Source organism: Simochromis diagramma, unplaced genomic scaffold (genome assembly GCF_900408965.1).
Source record: "Simochromis diagramma unplaced genomic scaffold, fSimDia1.1 OVJJ01000216.1, whole genome shotgun sequence".
NCBI lineage: Eukaryota > Metazoa > Chordata > Actinopteri > Cichliformes > Cichlidae > Simochromis > Simochromis diagramma.
The window spans coordinates 13,409,404-13,427,970 of NW_024386883.1; the positions used below are offsets into that span (position 1 = coordinate 13,409,404).

The 18,567-nt window shown below is 39.3% G+C and overlaps 1 protein-coding gene across 1 annotated transcript in view; it reads right to left on the reverse strand.

The window, feature by feature from the left end:
* Positions 1-18,567, reverse strand: part of LOC120733895 (hepatocyte cell adhesion molecule-like) — a 46,188-nt gene that overhangs the window by 6,532 nt on the left and 21,089 nt on the right. The window contains exons 2-7 of the mRNA XM_040032404.1: positions 11,550-11,759; positions 5,170-5,511; positions 1,539-1,820; positions 486-579; positions 339-412; positions 149-222 (exon numbers count right to left, since the gene is read on the reverse strand). Coding sequence (XP_039888338.1) covers positions 149-222; positions 339-412; positions 486-579; positions 1,539-1,820; positions 5,170-5,511; positions 11,550-11,712 — 1,029 coding nt within the window. The 5' untranslated portion in view covers positions 11,713-11,759. The remainder of the gene's footprint in view (positions 1-148; positions 223-338; positions 413-485; positions 580-1,538; positions 1,821-5,169; positions 5,512-11,549; positions 11,760-18,567) is intronic.

The window sequence follows — 18,567 nt, forward strand, 5'->3', positions numbered from 1 at the left end:
GTAGTGACTTGTGGGTTTTATGCCTAAAGATTATGCAATAGAAGACAAAATTTGTTAGATGATAGTTTCAGATTGCTTCAGATTTGTTGTGGTGTTATTCACGACTCACAGAATGTAACAAAATAAGACCGTTAATGAAAAGTGTTACCTTTTGCTGGAGGATATAAAGTGAAGTTACTGCATTTATCCCATTGTGCTGTGGCATTTTTGGAAGCACACAATCTGTGATGAAGTAAAATAAATAAATAAATAAATTAGTATTCAAATTTATTATTATTTGAATACAAATTCACACTTCGTTTTCACATTTCATAACTGTCATCACAGCTATACTTTACCTGTGTGATTGATTGGTGTTTGGTGAGAGCGGTTATAAAACCTGGAGAGGTGCTTTCTAGGGGGCTGTCTTGGTCTGTGTAGACAAAATATTTGATCAGTTTTGTGATACTTTGCATTGAATTCAATTATTTAATAGCCAGTCTTACTTTTTAGAAGGTGTCCAGCAGGCACATATAGTCACCAAGGTGATCAAAAGAAAGATGCCTCCAGTAGAAAGGATGATATAAAGGGAACTTCTTTCTGTTTAGAATGTACAAGATTACAATTAATGAACAACACAGGCACTAACAAAACAAAATGTGCAACTAGAGCTAATGGTATAACACACAGTATTCCTTCTCTTTATGCCCATGTGACACACATATACCTTCTGGGTCTGCTTTTCACTATTTTTGTACTAGTTTGTACCATCCTTTCACATCACTATCACATTATCATTGATGAGCAATGTATATGTTGTCAACCCTGCTTAAACTTCATCTTTTAACAACAGTCAACTGTGGCCAACTGTGGTTCATGTAGTGTTTTTTTTAATATTACTTTCCCGCTCCTCCAGAGATCTGAGTCATGAGATGTTACTTACTTACTGAGCTGTGTCTTTGACGACCTGCTCCATGCCTCATGTGTCTGCTGTGAATGGCAGATACGCAATGCATTATGCAGGTCTTTCAAAGACACCTTTCTTTGGCTTTCAAAAACCTCAGACTTTTCCTCCATCCCTACCAGAAGGCAGACATTTGTAATTTCTGAGAGAAATCTGTCAAAAGATTTAGGGAAAATTTAGCAATGTAGAAAAGCATCCTCTCTGATCAACTGAAGGAACTATTTTCTTTACTTTATGTAGACCTGCCGTGTTCTTACAGCTGCATAGTTATATAAGTTATGTCACCCTCAGGACAGCCTGAACCAGTCTTTCAAATGAGCTATTAAACTGTTAACGGAACAAAAACTAAACACCTGAAATTATACTACTGAATTTAATATATTAGGCAGTGCACTGCAATACTTAGTAGTCAAAATCACCACCTTTATTAAATTATGCAATTATTTACAGGCCTTGAGATGAAACTTGTTTTGAACTGAGGCTATAAAAATAAAACTGAATTCAACTGAAATCTGCTGCCCATGTCTCTGTGTCTACCATGATGTTTTTAACCCTTGTTGACATTGCAATAACTAACTAAGGCAGTGTTACTTACTGTATACAGTCAGTCTAATTGGCAGACTTGTCATATTTCCCACCGGATTCTCCACTGTGCAGCTGTAGACATCATCATCTGCCATCAACACCCGCTTGATGGTCAAAAGCTTCTGGTCAGGAGAAAAGACGAACCTTGTCTCATTGGTCAGGAGTTTTCCGCCTTTGAACCACCTGTATGTAGTCCTGGTTCCATTGTCATGAGAGCAGTTGAGGACAACATTTTCACTACGCTCCAGTAATGATGAAGACTCCATGTTGATATAAGGCCTGGATATAGGTTCTGGATACAAGAGACAGTAGATACAATAGTTCTGGATATGTTAGCAGATAAAAACAATAAACATGCTTCTGTCCTTTTTTGAAGTCGTGTCTTTCTTGTAGTCTTTACACATGCAAGAAACACTGAAGGAACTTTTGAAATAAATTATGCCAAGAATATTAGTTTTTTTCTACAGGGTGGGCCATTTATATGGATACACCGTAATAAAATGGGAATGGTTGGTGATATCAAAGTCCTGTTTGTGGCACATTAGTATATGAGAGGGGGAAAACTCCTCAAGATGGGTGGTGACCAGGGGGGCCATTTAGAAGTCGGCCATCTTGGATACAACTTTTGTTTTTTCAATAGGAAGAGGGCCATGTGACACATCAAACTTATTGGTAATGTCACAAGAAAAACAATGGTGTGCTTAGTTTCAAGAAGTAAGTCTATTACTTATAATTTCTCAGGGAATAACTTCTATCATAACATCAGACAATATATTAATCTTCTCCTTTTGCATGGTCCCTTTAGGGGTCGCCACAGCCTCACACTATCCCTTTTCCACTAAAGGCACAAATCTTCTTTGTGGTCTAAAGTTGCCTCCTGCCTGGTAACTTTAATATCCTTTGTGTAATATATCCACTATCCCTCATTTTGCACATGTTCAAACCACCTCAGCCTTGCCTCTTCAACTTTGTCTGCAAACTGCTCAACCTGAGCTGATGTGAATGTCTCTGCTGGCCACACCTATACTCACTATTATATATTTGTTTTACATACGCAGATAAAAGGTTTGGTGTGCATTCATTTAGTTTGGTTGACCTCTCCATTCCTGTTATCTTCACCTTTTACTGTGAGATAAATTAAGTCTTTTATCAGTTTATATAAGTGTTTTCCAAAACCTGACTAGAACTATCCATCCCATCCATCCATCTTCATGCGCTTTATCCGAGGCCGGGTCGCGGGGGCAGCAGCCTAAGCAGAGAAGCCCAGACCTCCCTCTCCCCAGCCACCTCCTCCAGCTTATCCGGGGGAACACCAAGGCATTCCCAGGCTGGCCAAGAGATATAATCTCTCCAGCGTGTCCTGGGTCTGCCCCGGGGCCTCCTCCCGGTGGGACATGCCCGGAACACCAACACCAGGAGGCGCCCAGGAGGCATCCTTGTCAGATGCCCGAACCACCTCAGCTGGCTCCTTTCGATGTGGAGGAGCAGCGGCTCTACTCTGAGCCCCTCCCGGATGGCCAAACTTCTCACCCTATCTCTAAGGGAGAGGCCAGCCACCGTTTGGAGGAAGCTCATTTCCGCCGCTTGTATTCGCGACCTCGTTCTTTCGGTCACTACCCACAGCTCGTGGCCATAGGTGAGGGTAGGTACGTAGATCGACTGGTAAATTGAGAGCTTCGCTTTTACACTCAGCTCCCTCTTCACCACGACGGACTGGTGCAGCATCCGCATCACTGCAGCCACCGCACCAATCCGTCTGTCGATCTCCGGCTCCCTTCTCCCATCACTCGCAAACAAAACCCCGAGATACTTGAACTCCTCCACTTGGGGCAGGAACTCATCCCCGAAAAAGGGTGGGCACTCCACCCTTTTCCGGCTGAGAACCATGGCCTCAGATTTGGAGGTGCTAATCCTCATTCCCGCTGCTTCACACTCGGCTGCAAACCATTCCAGTGCGAGCTGGTGGCCTTCACCCGATGAAGCCAACAGAACCACATCATCTGCGAAAAGCAGAGATGAGATTCTGAGGCCACCAAAGTGAAAGCCCTCCGCCACTTGGCTGCGCCTAGAAATCCTGTCCATAGAAATTATGAACAGAATCTGTGACAAAGGGCAGCCCTGGCGGAGCCCATCACCCACCGGGAACGAGTCCGACTTATTGCCGGCAATGCGAACCTAGCTCTTGCAACAGTTGTATAGGGATCGAATGGCCCATAGCAATGGGCCAGACACCCCATACTCCCGCAGCACCTCCCACAGGACACCCCGAGGGATACGGTCGAATGCCTTCTCCAAGTCCACAAAACACATGTAGACTGGTTGGGCAAACTCCCATGCACCCTCAAGTATCCTTGAGAGGATAAAGCGCTGGTCCAGTGTTCCGCGACCAGGACGAAAACCGCATTGTTCCTCCTGTATCCGAGGTTCGACTAGCGGACGAACTCTCCTTTCCAGCACCCTGGCATAGACTTTCCCAGGGAGGCTGAGGAGCGTGATCCCCCTGTAGTTGAAACACACCCTCCGGTCCCCCTTCTTAAAGATGGGGACCACCACCCCGGTCTGCCAGTCCAGGGGTACTGCCCCTGATCTCCACGCAACATTGTAGAGGCGTGTCAGCCAGGACAGCCCTACAACGTCCAGAGCCTTCAGTAACTCGGGGCGGACCTCATCAACACCAGGGGCTCTGCCACCAAGAAGTTGTTTAACTGCCTCAGTGACCTCGCCTCTGGAACTATTTATTTATTTTGTTTATGCCAGTGGTTTGCACTCCATTTAAATTCAACAAGCAAAACAGCACTTGCTGCTCATGCCAGCTCAAACTATTGTGGAAAAAGTTTGAGCTGGCATGAGCATTTGCATGCTCATCTCAAATAATATCGATGAAAAAGTCTCAACAAAATGTCTCAACAGAGCCTAAAAAGTAAAGGAAAAATAAAGTTAGGGTTAATTATTGTTCCATAAAATTATGCTAATAAAAATTAGATGATTTACATCTGTGTGCCTGTCTGCTAACAGCCGACATATCAGTACAGCCAAATAATTCATGGAGTGACTTCATGAGATTCCCGGCATTCTTTCAGCCACCTACAACTTGAACAGTAGCCCAATCAGGCAAAGAGAAAAACATGTGAATGTGTAAGGACTTTAAAACTGTCCGGAAAGAAAGCTGATTACAAAGCGTGAACAGTGCAGTACAGTTTAATAAAATCTTTTGCATTGTGGGATAAAATGTTTGCAGAAGCGCCTGAGTGTTTGAGTATGTCTGAAACACACAATGATTCAGAAACCTGAACTCAGAGCAAGACTAATGGTGTGCAATATGAACAAAGAGCCACAAAGACTCATAGGCAGCATAGCAGGAGGAAAGAAAGATAAATATGAGTGTTAAATTATAGTTCAGCAGGTTTAGCTCCAAATTTTCATGCTGAACAGTTCACTAATGGCTTTTTTTTTTTTTTTACAGTCTAGGTAAGTGTTTTGAATCATCATGGTTTAAACTTATAGTTCAGACAATAAACACATCTCTCTCTATATATTAAAACTGATAGTGTTGCATTCTGCAACAGCAGACAAGGGTTAATAAAATGTGCTTTTACACCTGAAAACATTACAGAATTGTACAAATGGACATGTCCTCCTACCATCCACAGTGAGTGTGATGCTGCCCTCTCCTGGAAAGGTATCATCTGTGATGGAGATCTCTACGTCATATGTTCCATCATCAGCAAATCTGAGGTTGTGGAGAAGCAGAGTCCCATTCCCAAATACCAGGATACGATCCCGGTACTCGGGCCTCAGCGTCCCAATGATGTCCGTTCCAATCGACTGGACAACCGTGACAGATTTTTCCCTTTTAAGTAGCCACTTGATAACTGGCAGGTCTAAGCTGAAACTATCATAGCGGACTGACAGAAGGGCCTCCCCTCCTAATTTACCTCTAATGAGAGTATTTGGGATAGTCATATTCACTGCCAACACTCCACCTGCACAGAAACAAAGAAGAAAGGTCCATGAGAAGTTTCTTTTCCATTTTAAACAAATTCTAGTATCAGTTAACTTTTACAGAGTTTTAAGATGACTGGCTTTTTGGGGCGCCAGATTTTGGGGAACAATGTTTTTCCATCAAATATTTCTAATGCACTTTACAACAACTACACTGGCATGAAAAATAGCATCATGCAGCTCTACACCAATAACTGTAGAAAACAGTCATTGCTCTACACCAACACTCTCCACCATTAATTACAGGCGCCTACACCCAGATGATCAGAACTCAATCAGCAACTCTGAAAAAAGGTAAAACTTTTTCATCTTGAAAAATCTTTTTTTTATAATAATATTTTTTTTCTGGTAACTGAATACAGAAATGTTGTGTAGGCTACTTTAAAATCATCCCACTCCACTATTTCATAGCCAATCTCAACAGTGAATACTTTAAATTCTCTAAACACTTCAAAGACTGCAAGAGTTTCTTGTTAGTTTTAGGTCATCTTCTTAAGAGAACAAATTTCGAATGATTAGGTTTATCTGGGCAGCATTATCAGCAGTTTAAGTTAGTTGAACAACAACTAATCATGTAAAACATCACAAAACAGATTATGTGACTGCGCTTGTTGCCACACCTCTGTAACTGGTCCTGTAGTTTCCTCTGTTGCAACTGCAAGCAGCGCAACCTGTAAATGGGCTCCCCCCAAATAAAGACTGGAGGTTGCATAACTGGTATGATATTCCAGTCAAAACTAGATGTGAGAATCTTTCTAATGTTTGATGCTTTTCAAATATTTCAGTGAAGGTTTTTGCTTCAACATGTAATTTTTAGACTTCTTTCTTTATGCTATTCTTTTGTCCGTTTACTTCCCTTGGCTGCCCTTCTTTAGCTTGGTGGTTGAGATACTGTTGCCTCCTAACTTTTCCCAGTGAGTTATTTATATGACCCTGAATTCATATCTACAGCAATGTAAGGTTGACCTTACAACATAAAATACTACAAGACTGTTTTGTGATTTGGTTGTATAAGATTAAAATTCTATTTAAAGTTTAAGATTTTTTTTGTGGCTACTTTACATTTGTACCATAAAAAGAAAAATTTTGTTTTTAGTGTTTTTGTACTTAAAATGTCTTTTTAAAATAGTTGAAGTTATTTTTCTGCTGCCGTGAGTTTCCTGAATTTTACTGATTAAAATAAAGATAATGAAGCTTTAAGTTGAAAATCTTAGAAATATGGTACCAGATTCTTGCTCTGGATGGCATTACCTTGTCCCCCAGTAACACTGTGAGGAACCTTCATAATTCATTTGACCATAATATGTCCTTCAATGCACATATTAAACAAATATGTAGGACTGCTTTCTTCCATTTGAGCAACATCTCTAAAATTAGAAACATCCTGTCTCAGAGTGATGCTGGAAAAACTAGTTCATGCATTACTTCTAGGCTGGACTGTTGCAATTCTTTATTATCAGGATTTCCTAAAAACTCCCTGAAAAGCCTTCAGTTAATCTAAAATGCTGCAGCAAGAGTACTGACAGGGACTGGAAAGAGAGAGCATATTTCTCCTGTATTGGCTTCCTTTCAATGGCTTCCTGTTAAATCCAGAATTGAATTCAGAATCCTGCTCCTCACATACAAGGTCTTAAATAATCAGGCCCCATCTTATCTTAAGGACCTTGTAGTACCATATCACCCTATTAGAGCACTTCGCTCTTGCTCTGCAGGCTTACTTGTTGTTCCTAGAGTATTTAAAAGTAGAATGAGAGGCAGAGCCTTCAGTTTTCAGGCCCCTCTTCTATGGAACCAGCTTCCAGTTTGGATTCAGGAGACAGACAGTATCTCTACTTTCAAGATTAGGCTTAAAACTTTCCTTTTTGCTAAAGCATATAGTTAGGGCTGGATCAAGTGACCCTGAATCCTCCCTTAGTTATGCTGCAGGTGTAGGCTGCTGGGGGATTCCCATGATGCATTGAGTTTTTCCTTTTCAGTCACCTTTTTCACTCACTATGTGTTACAGTTTTTCTCGATTGGTTTGGCTCATTTCTTGAAACCGAGATGACATTCTCAAAATAACATGGACAAATCTCCAAACCACCTTGCAATTGTTCACAACAGAATGTCATTTCTCATTGGTTTTATCAAATTGCAAATGCTTTAGTACATGTCTCAAGTGACTCTGTGCTTCTTTTCAAATGATTATGTACAAGTAGCTACAGTTAGCACAATGAGCCCACATTTAGCACATTTTCCAAATAAATAGATCTTGGCGATCTAAACTGATTAGTTGATTTTTCAGTGAAATGGTCACTCACTCCAAAACATATCAGCATGGTTTCAGTGTGTAAGTCATCATATGCACAATTGTCTGTTCAACTGTCAAAATTAGTCAAAGATATAATACCATGAAAGTATGTCTTGGAACATTTGATAAAGTTATGACAGTACTTGACAATCAATCAGGTGAAAGTAGAACTAACGAAGGAGCAGTTTCCCACATCTCAGATGACCATGAAACAGATTTACAGGGTACCATTTGAGAGAAACTCTGACGGAGTGAAAGGGCTGCGGTACCAGTATGTGCATGTAAGTCAACTACTGGTTGTCTATCATTGTAACTCTATTACAGTAAGACATGGTTACCACTGTTTATTTGTTTTGCGTTATCCTTTTTACCTTCAGAATCCAGCTTTGTGTGACTAGAGCATTTTGCCTAGAAATTGTCTTCAGTTGTCCACTCCCTGTTTTTACAGTACTTTAGATCCTCCCTGCAGTATCTGTCTCTACTTGACTGATTAGATTTATTTCTATTCTATTGTAGAGAATAATGGCATTAGAAGGCAACGAAACCCCTCACATCCTAGTGTTCGTTGATGAAGCTGGCTTCAACCTGGCCAAAGGTCGAAGGCGTGGCCATAACATCATTGGCCACCGAGCCACTGTGGATGTCCCAGGCCAGCGAGGAGCAAATATAACAATGTGTGCCGCTATATCAGAAAGAGGTGTGGCCACACACATTCCCAGTTTAGGGCCCTACAATACGCAAAAGCTCCTCAATTTTTGGACCACCTTTATACTGATCTGATCCCAGAAAATGAGAGAGGTGAAGGAGGACCTCAGCTACCACATTATGTCATTGTGTGGGATAATGTGAACTTCCACCGCGGCCCACGCATCAGAACCTGGTTCACCACCCATCCCCGGATGCTAATGGAGTTTCTTCCACCTTACTCTCCTTTCCTAAATCCAATTGAGGGGTTTTTTTCAGCTTGGAGGTGGAGGGTGTATGAGCATCAGGCTCAAGACCAGAGGGCCCTGCTGCATGCAATGGATGCTGCATGTGAGGACATCACAGGGGATCAATGTGGGGGATGGTTGAGACATTCATGCCGTTTCTTCCCTCGCTGCATCGCAAGGAAAAATATCCGTTGCGATGTGGATGAGAATTTATGGCCTGACAGCGAGCAGCGCGTCGATGGCCAGGGGGATGAGGATGGTGGCCAGGAAGGAGAGGGTGACAATGGCGACCACTGAAAATATTACTGTACTATAGTTCTGAAACCTTATTTACAGTATGGTAGGCTAGAGTTCTTTTTGTTTTTTTTGTTTTTGGTTTGTGTTTATAACTGTTCACATTTACAGAATCCTGTATGTTTTCTTTTCACAGTATGTTCTCTAATGTTAACATTTCTTTGTACGAATAAAAATGTTTACAGTTTCCTTGAATATGAGTGGTTTATTGGAGGCTGATTTTACTGTAACATCTTTTAGTTTTATTCATAGTGGTATTCTGTTGCTAGACCTGTGCCTCAGTGACAGAACGTCTAAGCATTTTGACTTGCAGTGCTTAAACAATGCCAAAGGTATAATGCATTTTGGGGGCATTGACTATTTATATGAGAAGGATATTTAGTTTTGACACATGGATAAACTCTTTTGGGAGAGGTGTGAGCTTTTGCAGGGGATCCATGGTGTTGTGCTAAACCATCCAGGTTATTTTGACAAAAGCACTAAATGAGTGCACATGTGCCAAGGCAATTGAGAAGGATCTGTGCTATTTTGACTGTACTGACCTTTTATATGGGAAAGGAATCTGCTTTTGAAGCATGGACGAAGAGTTTGGGGAAGGATATTTGATTTTGCTAGTGAGCTATACTGTTGGGCAGAACTGTAAGACTGTTTGGCCAAATGACCTTATGGTTTTGAGAATGTCATCTCGGTTTCAAGAAATGAGCCAAACCAATCGAGAAAAACTGTAATAGACCTCTCTGCTGATATTAATCTCTGGCTCTGTCTTCCACAGCATGTCTTTTATCCTGTCTTCCTTCTCTCACCCCAACCGGTCGTAGCAGATGGCCACCCCTCCCTGAGCCTGGTTCTGCCGGAGGTTTCTTCCTGTTAAAAGGGAGTTTTTCCTTCCCACTGTCGTCAAAGTGCTTGCTAATAGGGGTCATATGATTGTTGGGTTTTTCTCTGTATGTATTATTGTAGGGTCTACCTCACAATATAAAGCGCCTTGAGGCGACTGTTGTTGTGATTTGGCGCTATATAAATAACATTGAATTGACCCTAATTTAACTAAAAAAAAATAAAAAAAAATGATATTCTTGAGATAAGAAATCTTCTGAAGCAAATGCACGAACCTAGAAAAAGTAAGTAGAAAATTAACACACAAGAATAGCGAGGCTATGCATAATCTTAAAATATAAGTTTATATTATATCTATGAATCAGACTGAGTTATCTTAAATTTTTACACTCTAGGTTGCTGAAAAATGTAAATTCTGCAAACTATAAATATGTAATATTCATATAACCAGCAGTATTTAAAGAGGAAGTGCTGCAACTGGACAGTCCTGAAAGCCTAGTGACTTTTTTTTAAGACATAAAAACCCTTAATACACCTTCCAGCTTGACAAAGTTGATAATGAATGTATTGTTTACAGTTGGAAAGCTTCAATGATTTAAAAGTAACTACACACCCATCCGTTTTTGAATATTATACCTATCTGAATAGAATAAGGGCCCAACTAATCTACTGCCAATGAAGAATTTGTGCACAATTAAATAATTTATATAAATATATTATAATTTATCAGTATTTTAACTTTGGGAAGTGATACAGTGGTTAGATGAAGACCAAATACTTTATCATTGTGGGAAAGCGGGCACTGCACCCCGTCACTGTTGTATACTGGAAGCCTTTGCATGACAGATCTATATTACCATGGTGATGGCTTTTAGACTTTGGGATGGGCCAGCATGAACCAACAAAAGTGAGGATTGTTTGTTGAAATTTCCTTCTTGGCAGTTCATGAAAAGAGCAATGGGAGCAATCCAGACACCACGCTAGCTCTGCAGAAACAGAGCAGCTCAGTAACTGTTGCTAACCACAACAATGGCAGGACAGTGATGACACCCAGCCACAGCTGAAAACAGCTGAAAACACTGGCTCTAGTCTGTGAGCCCTTATTACTTAGAAGAATGGGCACAAAACACCCCCAGAACCTCATGTAATTAAATTTAAATATATATTCTCTGAAGCCGTACTTTTTGTAACACCATTGAAACGTTAAAATAGGCAAAATGTTGCAAAAATTATCAGAAACTAATGCTCATACCGTATTTCTCAATACTATATCTAATTAGATCAAAGTACGCAACCGTATCTGGAGCTGTTGTTTCCATTTCCATCCACGTCACAGCTGGCAATTATAAAAACTCCACCTGCCCCTATAATTCAGTTATTCTGAAAATGTTTCTGTTAATTTGCAAAATCTACTAGAAGCATCTGTTCATTTAATGACTTGGTGATGCAATAACATGAAAAATGACATTTAAAAAGAAGCAAATTTCAGTTTTCTAAAGACTTGCAAATTTCAGCAGTACATGTAGACAAATGTATCTGCTACACACCGTTTTATGCACAAATCCTAATAATCCAGTACATTAAGAATATATAGACTTGTACTAGGCAAGTATTTGCTCATCTGGAGAATAAGTTTGAAGCACCCATATAAAAGAAGGTAACATACCTGAATTGCAGAAACCAAAACACACAAGCAAAAAAATCTGGTAAATTATTTTGTTTTTCAATGGAGCACCCTTCTCTTCCTTCATCTTGGGTCTCAAGCTTTGTTTTCCTCCCAGACGAGCAGCATGATTTGTGCTTCTGGGTTGGACGGAGGACACAGTCATTCATTCAGGCTCTGCTGGAACTGAGTGCATGTTGTTCACAAAAGCCACTGTAGAAAGAGGACAAAAGCGTGTGTGTGTGACTAGATGGGGTCTACATTTTTATTGGGAAAAACTAAATTTCATATCAACAATGCTTCACTGTGGTGAGATTTCAGTGTTCATAAATTAACAAAATACAAACATTGAGATTAGGCATCCTGGACCAAACATTTATCATTGACAAAGCACCCAATGTGTAGCCTAGACAATTTTATCCATTGTAATCTGCTTCCATCTAAACTTTTAAAGACAATGCACATATAATCTACAATCATACTAACATACACTATTTTTAGACAGAAAGATACCAGTGGTTTAAAAGAGAAGTAAATAAATAAACAGAGGTGCTTTCTATTTTATGAGAAAATGCTGCATTGTGTAAAACCCTGAAACTCCTTTTCCAGTCATAGTCACATTAGTCATGTGTTACAACCTGTGTGGGGGCCAGGACATGGCCACAAGAAGGCAACCACTTCTTAACCATGTCAACCACTGAGAAAACCCATAGTTGCGTTTATTACTCAAAAATAAATAAATAAAAATTAAAAATCCTGAACAAATAAACTGGTTTTTCGGTTCAGTTCAGAGCAGCACCATCTGCTGGCTTGAGTGTTTAAGTTTTAGATAAAGGGTGACCCAGTGTCCATGTGTTTGTGTATGATTGATATTCCTTGGTTTTGTATCAGTTGGTTGTTGTGTTTATGTTACTGTTCCGTCCCTATTGGACTGTGTTTTGGGGTTAAAAGAATATTTAGTTTAGGTTCTGAGTGGTTTATGTTAGGTTGTTTAGTTCCTTGCTGTTAGTGATCTTTTTTTTTTTTTTTTTTTTTTTTTTTTAAACCTCCCTAAGTGTCTACTCAGGTGTTGTGTTTTGTGAGTCTTGTCTCTGTTTCATTCCTCCAGTCCCAAGTGTTAAGCTTACATGTCTTGAGTTCAGCCTGTGTGTTTCCTGTCTTACTTTGATAATCCCTGTCCTTTGTCAGCATGTTCTGCTTTGCTTCCTTGATCTCGTTATGTGTAATTAGTTGTTTCTGTTTCTCACTCCCTCGTTACCACACAGTAAAAAAAAAAAAAAAAAAAAAAAAAAACAGAGTGTCAATTTTACACTTAGAGAGTTGATTTTAACTCTGTTTCAGATAACATTTGGTCCCACTCAAAATTAGAGTAAAATTTACTCTATGGCCAGTGTTAACTTTTTAGTGTTAATTCTACTCAGTTTAGTGTCAAAATTAACAACAAAATGTGTAAAAATATTTAACACTGAGGGTTATTCACACTGTTTAGAGTAATATGATTTCACTTTATAGAGTTATTTTTAGTCCAAGTTCACTCTAATGTGTAATAATATTTCATTTTCATTATTTTTTTCATATGATGCTATATTTCTAAATGGCTGTGATCTATCCTATATTATGAAAATAACTACAAACATACAGGTTACAGTAACAGCATTTATTAGCATAACAAACTCTTACAAATGACAGTAGCTATGATGCTCACCAGAGAAAGCAATATGGGACCACAAAGAGAGCGTTGTCATTCACTCCATACGACAATTGTATGTCAAAAGGCCTGGGATAATGCAGGCTGTCAACATGAAAGACAACTAAATCTTGCTTTGTCCTGGTCAACTCATAAGCATGGAAATGTTCTTGAAAGGCTACTGTACATAATGGCAAAGTGAGAAGTACCAGTTTCTCATGTATTATCAGAACTGACTCAATCTGGTAAAACACAGGCATTTCAGACACTACTTTGCCACAAATAACCAAATGCGGGCGGTAAACAATACCATTCTGTTTAGCCCAGTTCACTTTCATAACTTGAACTCTATTGGGCAGTTGCATTGCTATTGCAATTCCAGAACCTCCTTTTACCATATCTAAAGACACCATTTTTCCTGGACCAATGTCTAACCGACTAAAGGTTGTTGAAGATTGCCAAATGTATGCCATATAATTCTGGTGTTTTTTGGCCAGCGTTTTGGTGATATTTTTGAATGATTTGAGCTGTTTCTTGAAAAAAAAAAAAAAAAGGGGGGGAAAAAAAAATTGTGCTTACCTTCATAGCGCATGCACCAACTATGAAGTACAGGCCCTATTTTTTTGGATGCAGCGAGGATAATGGATAAGAAAATGGTGCTTTGGTAAAAGTTTTTTCTGGGGATACAACATCTTGAACAGTTTGTGGTGTTCCACAATCAAATGTTTTAAATATACACACACATACCTTGAGATAACATAGGAGAAAATACAATGTTAACTATCTGTAGTAATAAAAGTAGTAGGTCCCAATGTTGGTCAGTAGAGGTTACCAAATCTCCAAACATGAGGGGAACATTCCTCAGTAAGCACCATGCCTGAATAGCATTCAGTCCCAGATCATTAGACTCTCCACCTAAATTCACAGCTACTGGCCTATTGTTTTTCTCCATGAATCCATAATCAAAACTTTGTATTCTCAAATTCAGTTCTCCCAAAGTAAGATGTTGTTCTTTTAAATACAAAAAACAATAACTTCAGTTCGTACTGGGCCACTCCTTCCAAAACATCATGCATCACATCAACTGAGAAGTTCTCAGTTGTGTGAAAATATGTCAGTGAATTCAATAAGCATGAACTCTTTACACCAAAAACATAAGGAAGCAATGGATTATTAGACATTTCCTGACAGTGAGCAGTGTGGTTGTCTTTGGTGCGCAACACTATTTTGGGGGAATCTTCAGAGAATTCTGTTTGAAAGTCATCTTTTTCAGCTAAACAAAACCTGCAACAGTACCTTGCACTGAAAGACTCCACCAGACCAAACAAGCTATGTAAGCCTAAATTATCACCAGTGACCTGTACCACACTACCACGAACATAACCACCGAATAGTGGAATCTCAATACCATCGCTCTCTAACACTTTAATGTCTCGAACAATAGGAGCAAGAATTTCACTAAAACCATAACGTTTCAGATCTTGTGCATGAAATAAGGCACAAAGGTGTATGTTGGCCAAAAAAAGAATTCCATTTGGGAGAGAAGTTCAAGGTAAAATATACTGCACCCAACTTGTGAATACCTCGCTTGGAACCAAGAGGATTTGCAACCTCAAAGTCATCATAGAACATTTGGATCTGAACTGTGTGCTTTTCTGTTGAAAAAAAGAGGGTGAGTCTTCAATAGAGATCCATCACAAATATCTCTGAGTCTTGAATCACAAGTGTCTGATTTTTTTTCAACATTTCTCCAACATGCTGACTCTTAAATATTGATTCCAATGTTGATAAAATTGGAACATACATGAATTTATCTTGAACAACTGCCTGATCATATGTTCCAGTCTTTTTATTTCGCCTTGTGTCAAATCTTGAGCCAATTACACATTCAACTGGTTCTACAGTTTCCCCACTTGTCTGATAAATATTTTGACCTCTTGTACTCAGAATTAAGAACTGAGAAAGGATTCTCTAACTCATCAAAACATGCTTCAACTTTCTTGCACATTTCTGTTTCTCTTTCATTACCAAATACATGCTTAATGACTGTTTCTTTAGCATGTTGTTGGATATCTTGAACAATCTCTTCCATGGAATTCACTACACTTTGGCCTACACCTGCTGCCTTTAGATCAGAAATAACAGCTGCACAACTATTTACAAGGTCTGCTGAAGATAATTCCGACTCAGCCTCTAAATGTTCAGGCACCACATCAACATTAGCAGTAGTACTTGTGTCCGTAACACTTTGAACTGGTGAAAAATCTAGTTCTGCAGAATCAAATGAACTGCTTACGTGGCATTTGTTCAGGTGCTTTCTAAAGCCAGAAAAACTACTAAAAGAACGTGAGCATCCCACTTGGCCACATTTGAGATATAGTGTCCTCCCAGTACAGAGACCATGAATTACCTTCAGGTGTTTTACAAGGCTGTTTGTTCTACCATGATCACTTTTGCAAAGAAAGCACTTCATTATTTTGATCTCAATGGATACTAACGCACCATTCTTGCTCGCAACTCTGCAACTCTGGGAGTTTCCTTTGTTTCCCCAACATCAATGTTGTAAATGGTTGTTTGCAGAAAAGTGAAAAAGTTGGTCAGGGATGAACTGTATGACGTATCAAAGACATAATGGGCCTTAAAGAGTTCATCAAGGGCTCCTACTGAACCTGTCGCTTTACATAGAAGTGCATGCTTGTCAATCACAATGAAGAAGGTGTGAATGCTGCTTCTTGTGGGTCCCTGAGCAAGAAGGTAGGGCTGACTGCTTCGGGTGATGTTGTCTAGATGCTGCTGTACACTGGTTCCAGCCTACAACAACACATTAAACAGCGGTATTTAGTGACTATCCCATTAGATTAGATCACCTTACTGTACATTACAATGGCGGTGATGGAATATATATTTTAAATAACATACCTTTAGGAATTTGATGAGGTTATCGACAGCTTGAGATGCAGACATCTTTCCTGGTCTCTTTCACCCTTGTGCAGATGGTGGTAGCAGATGTAGCAGCAGCAAGATAGCAGACATATCACTGTCCCAGCCTACAGACAAATAAACAAAGAATTTCTCCAAAAATACATTCAATAGACAGAATTGCCTATGTAACCAACAATGGCAAATAAAAACAGTCAGTCATACCATTCTCAACTTCAGTAGCTGACTCAGCATTGCACATCAACTCCAAGAGCTCCGAGGTTGGTACAAGTCCATGACTTTCCTTTACAATCTTTGATTTGAGATCGATGGGCCACCTCTCCAAGAATTTGTTGGCAGTGATCTCATCAAACAGGAGTCTGAAATCTTGTTCTATCTATAATGCAAAAATAGAAGATAAGAGAGGTGTAATGAGTGAAATTGCAAGCTGCATGGAATATTTCAATGATTCAACAAATGAAGATGTCTTACCAGTCCTGGTGTGTCCAGAAACTGCGGGAAGACTATGAAGACATCTGCTGCATTCTTATCATCGCTGACCATTGAATGCCGATAAATGAAGGTAGCTTTCATCTTTTCACGGATAGTGTCTTCATCAGCAGAGTGTCTCAAAAGAGCAATAGCTGCTTTTACATCCTCATCTGATAACACTGTCTCAGTGGTGAGTGGTCTGGATCGACCACGGCCTGGCCCGCCAACTTAAGAAAAAACAATTTGATTGACTCCTGCCTACAAATTAGATCAGAATCATTTAAAATCACAAAAATGAACTTACTTTCAGGAGATTTGGAAAGTGAGACACTTCTTTCCTCTGCAGCTTTTCTTTGAATTGTCTTCAACCGCCACGCAAGGTATCCTGAACCGCTCTCTGGATCATAGTAATGTTCCTATGTAATTAAATACAAGCAGAATGTTATCAACATTCTGAGGGCAACTATGTGTTTAATGTTGCAAAGCCCCCTTACTTACATATCCATGTTGTGAATATGGGTCTTCCAGATATGGAAACAGAGCAACAATCCCCTGCGCATACATCACTCTTACACTTTTAGGGGGAGATGTCCTAATGTATAAATTCAGTGATGACCGTCACTCAATTGGCATTGAACATCACAATTAAAAATAATACAATACTAAAAATGTTTCTTTATAGACTACATTTATGATTCTTACCCATGTGCTTCTGTCATCTCAGCAGCAAGTATGTTTATCATCTGTCTTCTAGTTGCATCTGTCAGAGATTTGGTTTTTGCATACTCTTGTATGATGTGTTCACCACCAGGCTTTGTTGTTAGGATTTTTTCAATCAACTTAAATAGACATAAAATATGAAGTCAGAAATTTTTTAAACCTTGAGAAAAACTGGAAAACGATTACATAAAAACACTTCACATCAAACATGCAAATTAGACTAACAATGTTCACTACCTACAGCTTTTGCCTCAGTTTATATGGCATGGCCTTTTAGGTTGTCTTCCTTCAGTGGTTGCTGCTTCTTCAGGAGGTTCACACATTGTGAAGTTTAGAATGATTGTATCATCCGATGGAGAAGATGATGATGACAGAGATACACCTGTGCATTAAGGAACATGACCAAAGCAGAAGCATTAAATTTAACTGTTAATGCTTCAATCTCAACCTTTAAATTTCATATAAACATATACGTATGTGAGTGATTACCAAGTTCTTCATTGCTCAGCATGACTCGGAAGGTTACAGGTGACCCCTTCACTATTTCTTCAAACACCTCTGCGTCTACTTCTGTGTCAGACTGGTCAAACACCTTCATATCTAGCCGTCTGCCTTCTGGTATGTTAAATTTTAGGCACACTGAAGTAAGGTAAGGGAAAAGAAATGTTACAGAAATTGTTAAAAAAAAAAAAAAAAAAAAGCCATGCATTTTCTTATCAAATGGTAGAGTAAGGCTATGTCTTCACAAAATATTGATGAGATGAAGCTTAAGAATATAGGTAATTCTCATTCATTGTTGAAGTAGAAACAATTATCAACTTAGGTAGTTGAGTAAGAATATAATTAAGCTTGTATATTGACCAGGTAAACATTGTTATCTTGTTTTATCCTGATATTCTAACCTTCTTTCATGAAAGCATCAAATGTCAGGTCAGACAGCCTAACATACTTCTGCTCCCCACCAAACAAAACACGCAGCAACATATTCTGTTCACAAAACAAAAGAGGAAAAAATAACAAAGGAAAGAGTTTAAGACTGTGGATGTACTTTAGAGCTTTAGTTTTTATACAAAATAGAACCAGTTAAAAGTTATTACTTAGCAGCTACAGTATGAAGAAATAAGTAACAGATTAGCTGCTAATAAAGATCCTTTATCAACCAGTGTTACTGCAAATGGACCAAGTGTGACTAACATCTAATAT